The sequence below is a fragment of the Acipenser ruthenus genome, chromosome 7 (assembly GCF_902713425.1).
Source record: "Acipenser ruthenus chromosome 7, fAciRut3.2 maternal haplotype, whole genome shotgun sequence".
Classification (NCBI taxonomy): domain Eukaryota; kingdom Metazoa; phylum Chordata; class Actinopteri; order Acipenseriformes; family Acipenseridae; genus Acipenser; species Acipenser ruthenus.
This window is the reverse complement of record NC_081195.1, coordinates 54,513,259-54,526,878: the sequence shown is the minus strand read 5'-3', so window position 1 is coordinate 54,526,878 and position 13,620 is coordinate 54,513,259. Positions and strand designations below refer to the sequence as shown.

Here is a 13,620-nt window from a genome sequence, read left to right as displayed (position 1 = left end):
CTTAAACAGATGTTTATTTCAGTGGTTTTTACCCATATTTGGATATGATTAACAGAGAGAGCTCAGAGCCCAGGTGATGCAGTTAATACATTATGATTATGGGGCATGTTAAGTCTGTCTTGGTTTTATAAAAAAAAAACAAAAAAAAAACCATTAATAATAATTCTAATAACGGTAATAATAATATGTTTTAACAGAAATATAGAGGCTTTAATCCTTTAATATAAAACGTGTTAAATCAATGTCTAGTCCAGTGGTGTACAGCAAGGGCTATTCTAGCCCAGATATTTGTTACAACCACCCTTAAATACTAAAGTTTGCAAATGCCTACAATGTAATTCATTGTAATTGCAGATTTATAATTTACTGTACTAATTAGTGTTGTATTAGTTTATCATGTTTTTATTGATCGTTTGTTTTTAATTCTCTTTTGTATGTGTATGATGTACCTTTTTCTCAAACTTAATGACACTGAACTGATTAACATTTTTTTTTTATGAGGCTTATGAAGACTTCATAAGAACAGGCCTATATTATACAGTATATGGCAGTATTGTTTTCATCTTTAACCACCTATACACTACAAAGTTCAGTAACCAATACATTGACTCATCACAAAGTTTGGGCCTTTTTAAAAATAGAGGTAATCTTTTTTTACTTTGTATGTTATCTATCTCTCCTACAAACTATTATTTTTATCCAAACTACAAGCACATTTTTTTTAAGTTTATGTAACAGCTTAAAATTTAAAGTTTCAATCAATCAATATTTATTTTGTATAGCGCCTTTCATGCCAAGGCATCCCAAAGCGCTTCACATTACAAATAAATATACTGTACAATAATATAATATAATACAATAAAATATTAAAAAACATCCAAAAACAAATGTAAAAGTAAATAAATAAATACATAAAATACATATTAACAAAATTCTAAAATAGGCCATCCCAATCTATAAAAAGACCTCTGCATGAAGATGTGTTTTAAGCTTTGATTTAAATACATTTATTGAGTCAGCTTTACGGATTTCAGTTGGAAGATTGTTCCATAATTCAGGTGCATAATGACTAAAGGCGCTTCCACCACAAGAGCTACGTTTTATCATTGTCGTCACCAGAAGCCCAGCATCAGCAGATCTCAACTGGCATCCAGGGACATAAGGTAAAAGCATATCATTAATGTAAGCTGGGCCATTTCCAGAGACAGCCTTAAATGTCATTAATAAAATTTAAAAAATAACTCTGTATTCACCGGGAGCCAATGCAAGTGGGCAAGAACAGGTGTAATATGTTCAGATCTTTTTGTACCTGTCAGAATTCGTGCAGCTGTATTCTGAACCTGCTGTAAGCGATTGATAAGTTTACAAGGTAGACCAGCCAATAGGGCGTTACAGTAGTCCAGACGGGAGGAAACAAACACATGAATTAAAATTTCTACGTCAGATTCTGCAAGATACAAATGGACTTGAGATATATTCCACAAATGATAATAAGCAGACTTCACAACTGTTGAAATGTGATGCTGAAGACTAAGAGTAGAATCAAATAAGACTCCAAGACTTTTCACAGCTTGCAAAGAGCTAATGGGGGGGGGGGGGGGGGGGCTGCCAAAGGTCATTGGTTGTGGGATTTTATTTAATGCTGTTTTAGAGCCAATTAAAAGAAATTCAGTTTTATTTGCATTTAACTGCAAAAAATGTTTTGACATCCAAGCCCCTATTTTGTCAAGGCAAGTTCATAGTCTGGAGTTTGCCAGCAAAAGCGTGGCAAAGTTTAATAAAGCATAGGGAAAGCATGGTAAAGCCCAGAGGTATGGGAGAACTATAAAAAAGCACAGCAAAACCATAGTAAACTATGGTAAATGCATAGTATAGATTACCGTGGGAAAAACATGGGAAAACTTTTATAAGGGATTGTACATTAATTCACCAAATGTATATGCATATACACAATTGAACAGAAGACAAATGATTAAAGATGTTTTAAATTGATACAAAATGTAGAGGTAATTAATTAAACATGAAAACACTGATAATTCATTTTTATAACAATAAAGTGATATCATTCCAATTAACCTTCAACTTTGGAATGCTGTAGAAGGGAATTGACAGCCTAGAGAAAGCATAAACTGCATTTCATTTGAACATTATCGAAATACTGCACGGTCCTGTTACCCTTATAGTAACTTCCGGTCCCTGACCCGGGGAATTTGCAGCAATGTTGAATTGTTACACACATCATTGCTCATGTCAGTTCCTGTCACTCACCAGGTTCCCGGTTTTGCTCTGAAAGAGAATTTTTAGGTGTACGTGAGCTTCCTCACATTGCAATTGAAGGTTCTCTGTGTCATGCTCAGGTGATGCTGGAGCAGATTAATTCCTTTCTCTTAAAGGCGCAGCAGCTCACTGCTTTCCTGCAGCGTCACTGTGGGATTCTCACAGGGGGAGCATTGAGGAAGTACTGTAGCAGGAAACTGTTGGTTTAGCTTCTATTCCGCTGCCCATCTGGTGCTGGTGGCAATTTGCATTTGTGGGTGATTTCACAGCAGGTTATTTTTAGTGCGTCATTGACAAGATTACCCACTGTGCATGTTAACATGTCAAGGTCATATCCTGGGACATAATTGACCTAGAGACCTGCTGTGAAAAATAAAATGCAAAGTAATCTTTTTTTTTTTTTTTTTTACAGGTCTTTGTTGTGTAGTGCATGTCTAGGTGTAAGAAACATCACATAGCATAAAAGAGAGCTAGGAAATACAATTCTGGTTAAAAAGATGGGATAACCTGGGATAAGTGTGAATATAAAACAACAAAACACATTTGTTTATGAAGTAATTATAACAGGCTTTCTTATATAAGCTTTTTTAAAAAAATAAATAGATACAATTTTATAAATAGATAGATACCATTACATATCTTTTATTGGATATGTAAGGTATAAATAGGGCTTCTGATTTTCGGTTTTAACTGATAAAACCTGATAAAACACCCCCGATACAAAAAAATTAAATCAGTGGACAGCCAATAAACACCGGAAAAACAGTGGAAATGGTTAATCAATTCACGTTGACTTTACCCTTTTCCCATTAAAAAATAAAACCTACTACAAAAATAATAATAAATACATTTCCCCAGTGCTGCTGGGCAATGTCCCGCCTTCCTGACTTGTATCCATCATTGATTCGTTCTGAATACTTTAAATCCGCCCCAACTACTGAGTGACAGCACATTCCTACATTTTTATTGGAGACTCCACTTGCGAGATTTAAAACGAGATGAGAAGGAATGGGAGCTTGTTAGCGGGATTTTTAGCTGTATTACAGTTAAAATACGGAGGATTTAAAACAGAATTGTGGTGAAATTAAAAAAAAAAAATGTACACACAAAAATCCCAGAAGAATGTGCCCGTGACCATAGGGATTTCATTATGGAAGACAGCAAAGGAAAGAAGGTACAACTTAAGTGTGCAAGTACTGTTGAGTTACTACTGTTATGTATTTTGACAGAAAAAAACTCAAACATTTTGGAATGTAACCGAAAACACTAATTTCATACAGTATATAAAAAACGAAACCCCCGAAAAAAAAACTGCCCCAACAAAACCAAGTACTGCAATAACAAAACCAACTATAGTACATCTAAATGGAAGCCAACTTATTTTAAAACACAGTCCTTTTAGATATATATTTTTGACATTTTATCATTTTTGTGTTCCTTGAAAAAACGGACAAGGGTTGGAAGGGGCCAAAATGAAGTAATCACATATGCGTCACATTCACTGAATTCATGAAGTCCTAATTTTATAGGGTCGGATATGTGAGAGCTGACTTGTACATCTTAAATTGCTGTTATCCTAAATCTTTTAATGATGCTGTTACATTTCAAATACAGTAACTAATTAAAAACTATTGTTTTATTTTTTTTTTGAGTAAAAAGTCAGAAATCAATGTTGTTAGCAAAACAGAAATAGAAAACTCAGACATTTAATCTGGAATAAATAGCTTCCTTCTAATTTGTTTACTTGTATGACACAATCTTACTATATATTTGTAATGCTTGATGGATGAACTTGTATTGCTTGTCAAAAGGTGAACGTTACCTTACGCACACATCTTTCGCAAAAACATTACAATACAGCACAGCACTTACCAGGTCTTTTCTGTGCTGTGCTTTAAATATATCCCAGCTTTGAAAAGTCTTTGACACCGAAAATATCGGTTAAACCCAGATTACATTCCAGGTTATCAAACTGCTCTTTCAAAATCCTCCACACAGTCATCATGGAATTCACCTAGTCATCTGAGTTCTCTTACATACTGTACTATATTGCATAAAAAAGCAGGATATGTAATCACTAGGACAGCTTACAGTTTAAACATATATGGTAATATGTATATTTAAATACTGTCGTAAGTAATCTAACAAGAAACAAATGAATGTGGACAGTGCCAAGCAGTTTGTACCTACTAAATAATTTCAGAAACACGTATGGTATGCCTACATTTTATTATTATGGAAAGTATTGCATATGTTTAATAAATCAATGTTGATGATTTGTGTTTTACTTTACTTGGATTAAAACAATGTATCATATACAATTTTGTTTTTCAGGTAGAATATTTGCAGTCAATTGCTGTCTATCTGTATGACTGAAAATTAATAATATGAAAATTAATTAATATGAAAATATGAATATGAAAAATGACAGGATATTCTATATGGCAATACTGTATATGACAATAATATATAGCTGCATAGTAAGAATCAATTCAAACAAACAAAAAAAAGCATTACCTACCGTAATGGTAAGGGTTCGTTGGCATGGCCTGCATTGTGTTTTATTGTGCTCTATGCGCTATTATAAATTCACATTCCAAGTTCTTTAGAAACTGTTAGTGCTTGCAGGATAAAAGTTAAAATTAGAAAGGTAATACAAGGCTGTTATAGCAATCAAAACATGTAGGTCAAGATGACAGGGATCAAAAATAATCATTTTGCTTTCAAATCAAACTGAACATATTGGGCCCTATTCACAAAAGCAATGTTTTGTTAAGGTTCAGTATTTCAAAGCCCATTTTGATTAATTCAATTAAGTTTGCAGTTCATGAAACCTGTGAAAGAGTGAGTGGGTTTTCCATATGCAATAAATAAATAAATAATCCAAAGCACATTTTTAATTCAAACCCACACAGGTCTCTTCACCTGTAGTGTTTGTTTTATTGCGTAATCCAAGGCAAGACCTTGTAACTTCCAACTCTTACCAGGAAATGTCATCATGATTATAACTGCCTGTAAGGCACGGGTCATGCAATAAAGTTCACTAGTGCATGCCACATGTAGGAATACTGTAACAGTACACTTACAGTACACTTACAGTAAACTTCCTCTATTTGACCAGTTCTCCATTAGTACCACTCTCTTGCTGGTTCTTTCATTTTGAAGACAATCTGACCTTTATAAAGACCATGCAGTCCTTTAGTAAAAGGAGAGTGCCACTGTATACTTTTTTTTCACAAAATAAGCGTTGTAAACATTGATTTCCAAAGGGACACGTGTTCCCAGGGAAAAGTTGCCAGGGGGCATTCAGTTACAGCACTGTGGCCAGAGCCAACTGTTATTTATTCTACAGTTATTGGTACAAATAACCATATCTTTGTTAGTTTTTCTTAAATGCGTTAATTCAAGTGTTTAAAATCAGGAAACAAATCTAAGTAATCATTTTGCAGTTAAAAGTCCTACAGTTAACAGCTGGCAACTTAATTGCTATAGTTTTAAAGATGTATTTATTTTTAATTAAAATTACAGAAAATAATCCTGCTGACAGCAAGTTTATGGATATATGAATCCCCAATAAGTTTGTTCTGGCTGTAAATTTCCCACTATGTCATGCAGACTTCCAAAAAATGAGTGTTTCCAAACTGAGCAATTGTGGAATTTCTTTTTTCAACTCCATTGCTTACAAAAGGTTTGTTCCTTACGTAACTGGGTGAGATTGGGGCAAAAAGAGTAAGTTGTCCCCAGCATCACACAACTAGTCAGAAACCAAGCAAGCACCGTAGCCACTAGAAATGGTGCCTTTACTTAATGAAGGCTCAAAGCATTTACTGATTTGTTTCAATGAACATTAGAGACAGTCCTTCCTAATGGCTGCATTCTTTTCTGTACTGTGGCGCTCCTCTGAAACACTCATACCCTTTTTGGATTACTGGTCCTCTCATGGCCATACAAGCTCAAGTTCACTGTGTCTTCAGGTTATTGTAGTATAGCCTTGCAGTTACAAAAAACGATCACTGACAACGATGACTAATAAAATTGTCCCACTATGCCTAAATAGAATTCCTTTATTTTCTGTTTACAATATATTTCCATAGTTGACCACACTCTACTTTATGAGAAAGCAGACAATATTGACGGTCCATTCCTGCTATAGATTTAGCTGTAGAGACATAACCGCACTGCCTGTTGTCAGCTAAATTGAACACTAGTTATTTAATCTTTAACCTTGATTATAACTGAGGAGACAAAAGAGGAAATAAAAATTGGATCACTGTTTTTCGAAATAGTTTTTTTCAGTAAGCACAGGAAGAACAGATATTTTCAAGACAGGGCTCAGATACACTGGCAGGATGTGGGAGATTAAGGACTGATGTTCAGTTTCATTCCACCTGAAACTTTCACTTCTTTAATCTGATAAATTCCAGAAAAAGTTGACACCCTGTATCAGATATAAAAAAAGTCAACCAGAATGTTATATGTTTAGTAGGACAGAGGTTTACCAACACCTTTGTACTGTAGTCAAGTATCTGGGACTATTGTCCTGCATTCTACATTCAGACCTAAACATATATGACAATGTAATGTACTGCTCTTCACTTGATATGTATTATTTCATTGATCCCATGCAAGGGGAAAACAGATGAGTCATCGTCTTAATTACGATCTGCCAGGAAAGAGCTCCCTCTTGTGGCTAAAGTGTGTAAAGGCCGATTCATTGAGCAGGCGCTTATCATCTATATTAATAATAATAATAATAATAATAATAATAATAATAATAATAATAATAATTTATTTCTTAGCAGACGCCCTTATCCAGGACGACTTACAAGATATCACATTATTTTTACATACAATTACCCATTTATACAGTTGGGTTTTTACTGGAGCAATCTAGGTAAAGTACCTTGCTCAAGGGTACAGCAGCAGTGTCCCCACCGGGGATTGAACCCATGACCCTCCGGTCAAGAGTCCAGAGCCCTAACCACTACTCCACACTGCTGCCCATAGTAGCCCCATTCAGTCCTCTATGTGTAAAAATTTAATTAGTGCTAATCCACTTATCTTGTTCCTGCTGTATCATTCACAAGGTCAGAATGAACCAGTCATCACATGAAAGGATGCACACAGTGTCCATGTTTAAAATGGGATTATCAGCATGAATAATAATAATTATTACTATTTACACATTTACAATAGACTCTTGCAATTAGTGTGCTAATAGAAACAAAGCTACAATATCATAATTATATAAGAGGTGTAAAACATTTAAAGCAATCTCAGTATTTGTTATTCAAAGGTTTGTTACAATTTTTTAATTAAATGTATCAGAAACATAAGGAAAAACTAGACAATACATTTTTTATATGGCACAGATTAGGATCAATACTCTGAATAAATCAATAATTTATGGCAATTTGGGATTTCAGGCATAATCCACTGCCCTGGTCCAATGCTGACATTGGATGTTACATGATCTGCATCTGTTTACAAAATGCACCAAGAAAACATGTATCCCCATTGACCGATTCACCTAAATAAAGTTGAATTATTTTCATTATAAATAGGTTGACAGATTAGCCATTGTTTTTATTTTATTTTAGATTATTATTATTATTTTTTTAATATAAATTACCGTTCAACTTTGCTATTGATGAATTAACTAAGAGTACATCTATGCTGAACAGTAACTACTATGAAAAAGGATCTCCAAGATGATTTTAATCCATGAGATTCAGTCCAGAAGACACACAGATTTGTAAATGAAACAATACATTCTAAAGCTGTTTAAGCCCAAAATGGCAGTTTTTGCCATTTTTGGGTAAGAATAAATCCTGTATGATATATACAATTGTGCAGTTACTATGTCAGTTTCAGTTAGTTCTCAACAAAGTTTCTAATTCATAGGCCTACTAATAAATAAAAACAATATTGATAACATTGCCATTCATTGCATAATAAGCAATGGTAATCCCATGATTTAACTTGCAAATGATGCAAACTTGAGGCAATGTATCATACAATGACAACATTGGACTGAGGCAATTTGCCACTGTCAGCATTGGATGTTGCCCCAAGTCCCAAGACATTAAGACAATTTTGTACAGGGAGCTGTCCAGTGCTGACAGTAAACTTCAACCAATATCAGTATTGGAAGGCTAAATAGCTCAAACTGCGCTAGAATTAAAAAAAAATTGTGACAGAATGAAAAGACATTAGAGAGGGTTATCAGACAGAAATATTAATGACTAACACCTCTCGAGACACTCTGTTGGTCAAACAGTGGGCCATCCTGATAATAGGAACAGGCCCTTATATTTCTTTAATTTTGAAAGCACAGTGCACCTCAGTGTACAAAAATGTTATTCTAATTCATAAATACTACGGTGTGAATGTAATTATGTTCACAAGGACAGGCACTTGTACTTGGAGAATGCGCAGATCCTAAATGGGAAAAGGTTACCGTGTGTAACCTTCACACAACAAACCCTTTTATAACTGTAATCCTAGACGGTGATGAAAAACAATGTGCTACCGTGCTGGAACTGATTACTGCTGGTGTGCTGCAGCTACAAAGAAACCGTTTCCATGGCAACAACAACCCAGAAATCAAGAATGATCTTTTTCTCTGAGCTGTCATAACATCACCAAAAGTGGGAAAATTCAATATTGGAAAAATCAGTATTTTCATACAGTATTTTGAAAAGAGTATATTTTCATAAAGCATTTATGTTCTGTACCCCTTCTGAAAATGATGTTATACATTGTACTTCACAAACCCCTGCATTTTTGCATATAAAGTTTATTGTACTGAAAACTGGGATGACTGCCTCAAATGTACATGTAACACACCAATCAGAAACATTTTGAAGAATTTGAGGATAATGAAAGTGGAAGATACAATTTAATACTGAACTGCAATTCATAATAACCTTGTACGTTTAGTATAGCAAGTAACCACTTGGGGGCACTAGAATGTAGGAAGTGGTAACAGGCTGCTGTTAGACTCAACACAAAACAGTGTTATAACTAACATTTTAATTAACATCAATACAATTCCCTGATGTTACCTTATTATTGTATCCAGAAAGTTATTAAAGCCTTTGAAAAAGTAGTTTGTCAACAAATATTATAGATCATTGTACTTTTGTAGTAATGTTTCAAAGATTATACAAATATGCAATGACTATCCTCTTTTCACAATGTTAATGGCAATAGGCCTGCATACACAATGTGTCTTTATGAGACCAATCACTTGGCTTAACTTGTCTATTTAACACATTAGTGAAACATTTTTAGTTCAAATGTACTACTACTAATTTTATATGTTATTTCCAGAAAATCTTACTGTGTGGTTTTCATTCTGGCTACTGCTTTTAACAATAGCTTAAAACAATGAGCTGGCCTTGCCGTGGTTGAAGGCAGGAGAGGTGTGTATGTAAGAAACAGCAGTCCACCACAAGTGGTCTACTTAGAGATACCTAAACAACATGCCCAACATTCAGGCACTGTTTGGGAACTAATGCAAGTTATTTTGCGAGGCAGCAAAGTAAAGGTAGTGGAAAATAATAATACTCTTGTCATATTATGTGGCACCACTTGAATTTTTAACTCATTTCCAGCCTCTCCTCTTGATAAGGGGTTTACCACAGGAAAAGCACTTCACGCTTATGACATCACATCCAGTATACCACAAGAGGCTCTTGTGACTAAGGTAACCTTCATTTGAGAAAGTAATTTGAGTGACGCTTCCTTAAAGAATAATACCCAAAGATCACAGAAAATCCAGATGTATGTGTTATTCCCCTTTTGAAATATATACATACAGCATTAGTTTATTTTGTTAATTCAGTTACTGATATTCAAATGAGAGGTGGAATCAAGAATGATGTCTTCAATATAATATGAACAGTGTCTAAGAGAACTGCATTGAGTGGACAAAACATGGTGCACCCGCTGTTTTGTGTCATTAAGGCATGTTTATTGTTCAGATGCAGCATTTATCAAACATGCAGAATTACCAGGCCCAAAGCAGCAGCAATTAAATGTTAGGCCCAAAGTAGTATACCCAAAATAGAGCCTTGTTGAACATCAGAGGAAATCAGTGGTAGTGGTAGATAAGCAGCCTCCAAGAAGAATAAACTGAGACCCCTGAGAGAGATAATATCTAAAATCTAGAAGGCAACGTCTTCAGTCATTTTTGCAGGATGCTGTGGTCAATAGTGTTGACACTTTAAACAGCATCTTAGAGCACACAAACAACCAGCTATATGATTACATCCTCCTTGATCTGCTGAGTGTATAATATATTCAGCAATCTATTCACCTGACCAGTCTGCACATGTTCAATGAGGGGTTTTAACCCCATCCCTGCCAAACCTATTTCAATTTTCATTTGCAGGGGGTCTACCCTGTCACAACCAGAATCAGAACGTAGGGAGCATTGTCTTTGTACTGTGGCATGGTTTAAACCCAGGCCAACACTTTTCTAGCAACTCTTCCTCTAGCTCATATGCCTTTATAGTAAAGGCAGTTAAGATAGAGCTCTAGTCTTTAGATATAGATCTTGGCACCACTTATCCTACAGTTCTAAGAATCCAGTGATGGCTTCTTAAAGAGTGGGCTGATTGTGGTATCTTTTAGTGATGAGGGGAGCACAGCCAGTTGATAAGGAGTTGCTGAGGATCTCAGTTAATGTGCAAAGCAGTTTAATTGACCTCTGATCAGGAACAAAATATCATGATTAGCATGATTATTGTCATCAGAATAAACTGTTTTTTTTGGTTCATAGACTCATCCTGGCTTCAATGTTCTCAACTTTGTTTTAAGAAGAACATTTACTTCTGCAGGTATAGCATATTATGAATTCTTTCCATTATTTCTCATGGTAAAATTTTTTTGTTTTGTTTTAGCAATCTCGGAAAATGATCATAGGATTTATATCATAGGATTTATATATTTGTAACTAAACAATGAATCACAATCTATATTTATTTGCTGTGTTATTTGGATAACTGAAGTATAAGATTAACCTGGAGATCCATTCCTCTTCCAAAAATGTGGCTGATAAAGCCCTGTCATTATTGAAAAGAAATTCTGACTATAAATGTATGTGTGCCAAAGACGTAAACATTCTTTATAAATGCAGTCCTACAGTATGTTAGTAACCCAAGAACATGTTTTACAATATACATACATGATACATTTAGTTACTAATTAGACTGATGGGTGTTACATATACCATGTACACAACAGTTAAATATATACTGTAACTAGTAGTATAACATAAACATTAACATTCCATTACATACAAAGAATTTGTTTAATAATCTGTGTTTTTAGTTGATCATTAACAGCATCAGCAATGCAAAAGGACTAGTTTTATGAGAATATTTTTAAGATTAAAGAAAAAAAAAACCCAGCTAATTTCTGCTTAGACCAGAGTGCAGAACATTTTTCCTTTTGTTGCACAGTTGTGTGACAAATCACAGTGAAAATAAAGATTGGTTACCATATTAATGCCATAAAAACAGCTCATTTGTCTTTGAGTTTAGCCTGTATGATCTTTGTTTACTTTTTCAAGTGATAGAAAAAAGATCATGCACGGTTCAGTATTTGATAATGTTTACCACACGTTTGAAGATGACCTGACATAAAAAAACAAAACAAACAAACGGTCACTTATGAGATAAAAGCTGCTATCACAAACCAAGCCATGTATTATCTGAAACTGGAAATATATCCATTCTTAACCCATAACCTATAAACAGGTTTCAGTGTTACCAAAGATGCCTCAAAACAAAGGAATATAGTGTATAGAAATTCTGTAAGAGTTTAGATTTCCAGGAGAATGTCAATAATATATAATGTGCATTTCACATGCTTTACAGTTTCAGCTTCATATATTGTAAATATGCATTTTTTTCATTTTTCCATAATGGCATAAATATGACCTAAAACGCTTGCATGACAGTGCAGGATCTCAGTTATTATTTTGTTATTGTCATTCATTTGGATTCAGCAATATTAAGACAACTGTTATTGATAATGTTATTACATATGAAGGATTTGATATAGTCAAACTGCATGTAGCATTGCCCTTTGAAGACAGTAGAATGCTTTATGATATTTGGTATTTTACTAATGACACATATTCCAGATTAAGATGTCACAATATATTCAGTTACAATGCAAATAAAAACTGGTAACTACTGCAATATCTTTCAACAGAATGGACATCATTTTAAATACATTTCAGGTGTAGCTGGGGTGGGGTTTTCCTTCTTTGTTTACCGTTGGATTGCTCCTTATCCTTTACAAGACTATAACAGAGTGCAACCTACAAAAAAAAAAGTGTGGTCTCTTAAAAAAAAAAACTACTTAAGAAAATGCCTAAAACAGTAAGTGTCAAATCATCTTTTTTACAATGTAATTTGTTATATACATATGTATAGGCGATTGAGATTTGACAGTGCTGTTTCTGAAACTGATAACACATGCAGTTATGAACTCCTCAGCTGCTACAGATTTCCGATTACCCGTCCAAATCTATAGATGTTGTAACTGAGTGCTTTCTCTCGATGTTGTGTGTTTGTAAAATGCTCTATCAAAGATTTTAATAGAACCATGTAAAAGTGCAATTTCTACTGTGGCACGACAGGGACACACACATTCTATCTGCAGTGTTTGTTTATTTCAGGATATTCCCTTTCCTTGAATAGGATTCTCAAGCCGTTCTCTACTTAACAATGAGGTAGGTAAACATCAAGCAACTTCATTGAAGCAAAATAGCTCCCTGTCTAGATATGGCCTTGCGATATGTGGTTTCTCAGCAAACACAACATAGCAAGGGAATAGCAATAGCAGGGAATAGCAAGGGAATTATCAAATACAAACCCTGTACACTCAGTCCATCACACTGCCAAATAAGAATGATTTAAATATATCATTTAGGCACCTTATTTTTTTACCACAATGACAAATAATTTTTGTTACATAATGGCATATACATATAGTACACTCTGCAATGGTAAAATGAAAAAAAGTCTAAAAAGTCTAAAGCTGTACCCTTTTATTCCATCTCAGTAAGTATCAAATATTGCATCTGTGGTCAAAAATGCACAACCTCTTATTCCATCTTGGGGTTTACAAAGGAGAAGTTGCTGAACATGGTTTGATCCACACTGTTGATGAGGGTCCTATCTGCACAAGAGAGTTTCGGCTTCTCATTTAAGAATTCTGTATCAAAATTACTGCAGTCATCTGGGGATCTCTGAAAACCAACAACAAGAGTCAGCAATCACAGCCGATCCACACAAACCTCTGGCACAAACACTTTCTAAGATA

General features: G+C 34.5%; 1 protein-coding gene across 7 annotated transcripts in view; it reads right to left on the bottom strand.

The window, feature by feature from the left end:
* Nucleotides 1-10,089: 10,089 nt before the first annotated feature.
* LOC117415594 (protein kinase C theta type) overlaps nt 10,090-13,620 on the bottom strand; it is a 58,469-nt gene continuing 54,938 nt past the window's right edge. For 6 of the 7 annotated variants that reach the window (XM_059027296.1, XM_059027295.1, XM_059027294.1 and 3 more), the window contains one exon: nt 10,090-13,546. In XM_059027296.1, coding sequence (XP_058883279.1) covers nt 13,403-13,546 — 144 coding nt within the window. In that variant the 3' untranslated portion in view covers nt 10,090-13,402. The remainder of the gene's footprint in view (nt 13,547-13,620) is intronic. The other variant, XM_034922069.2, reaches the window with a different exon arrangement.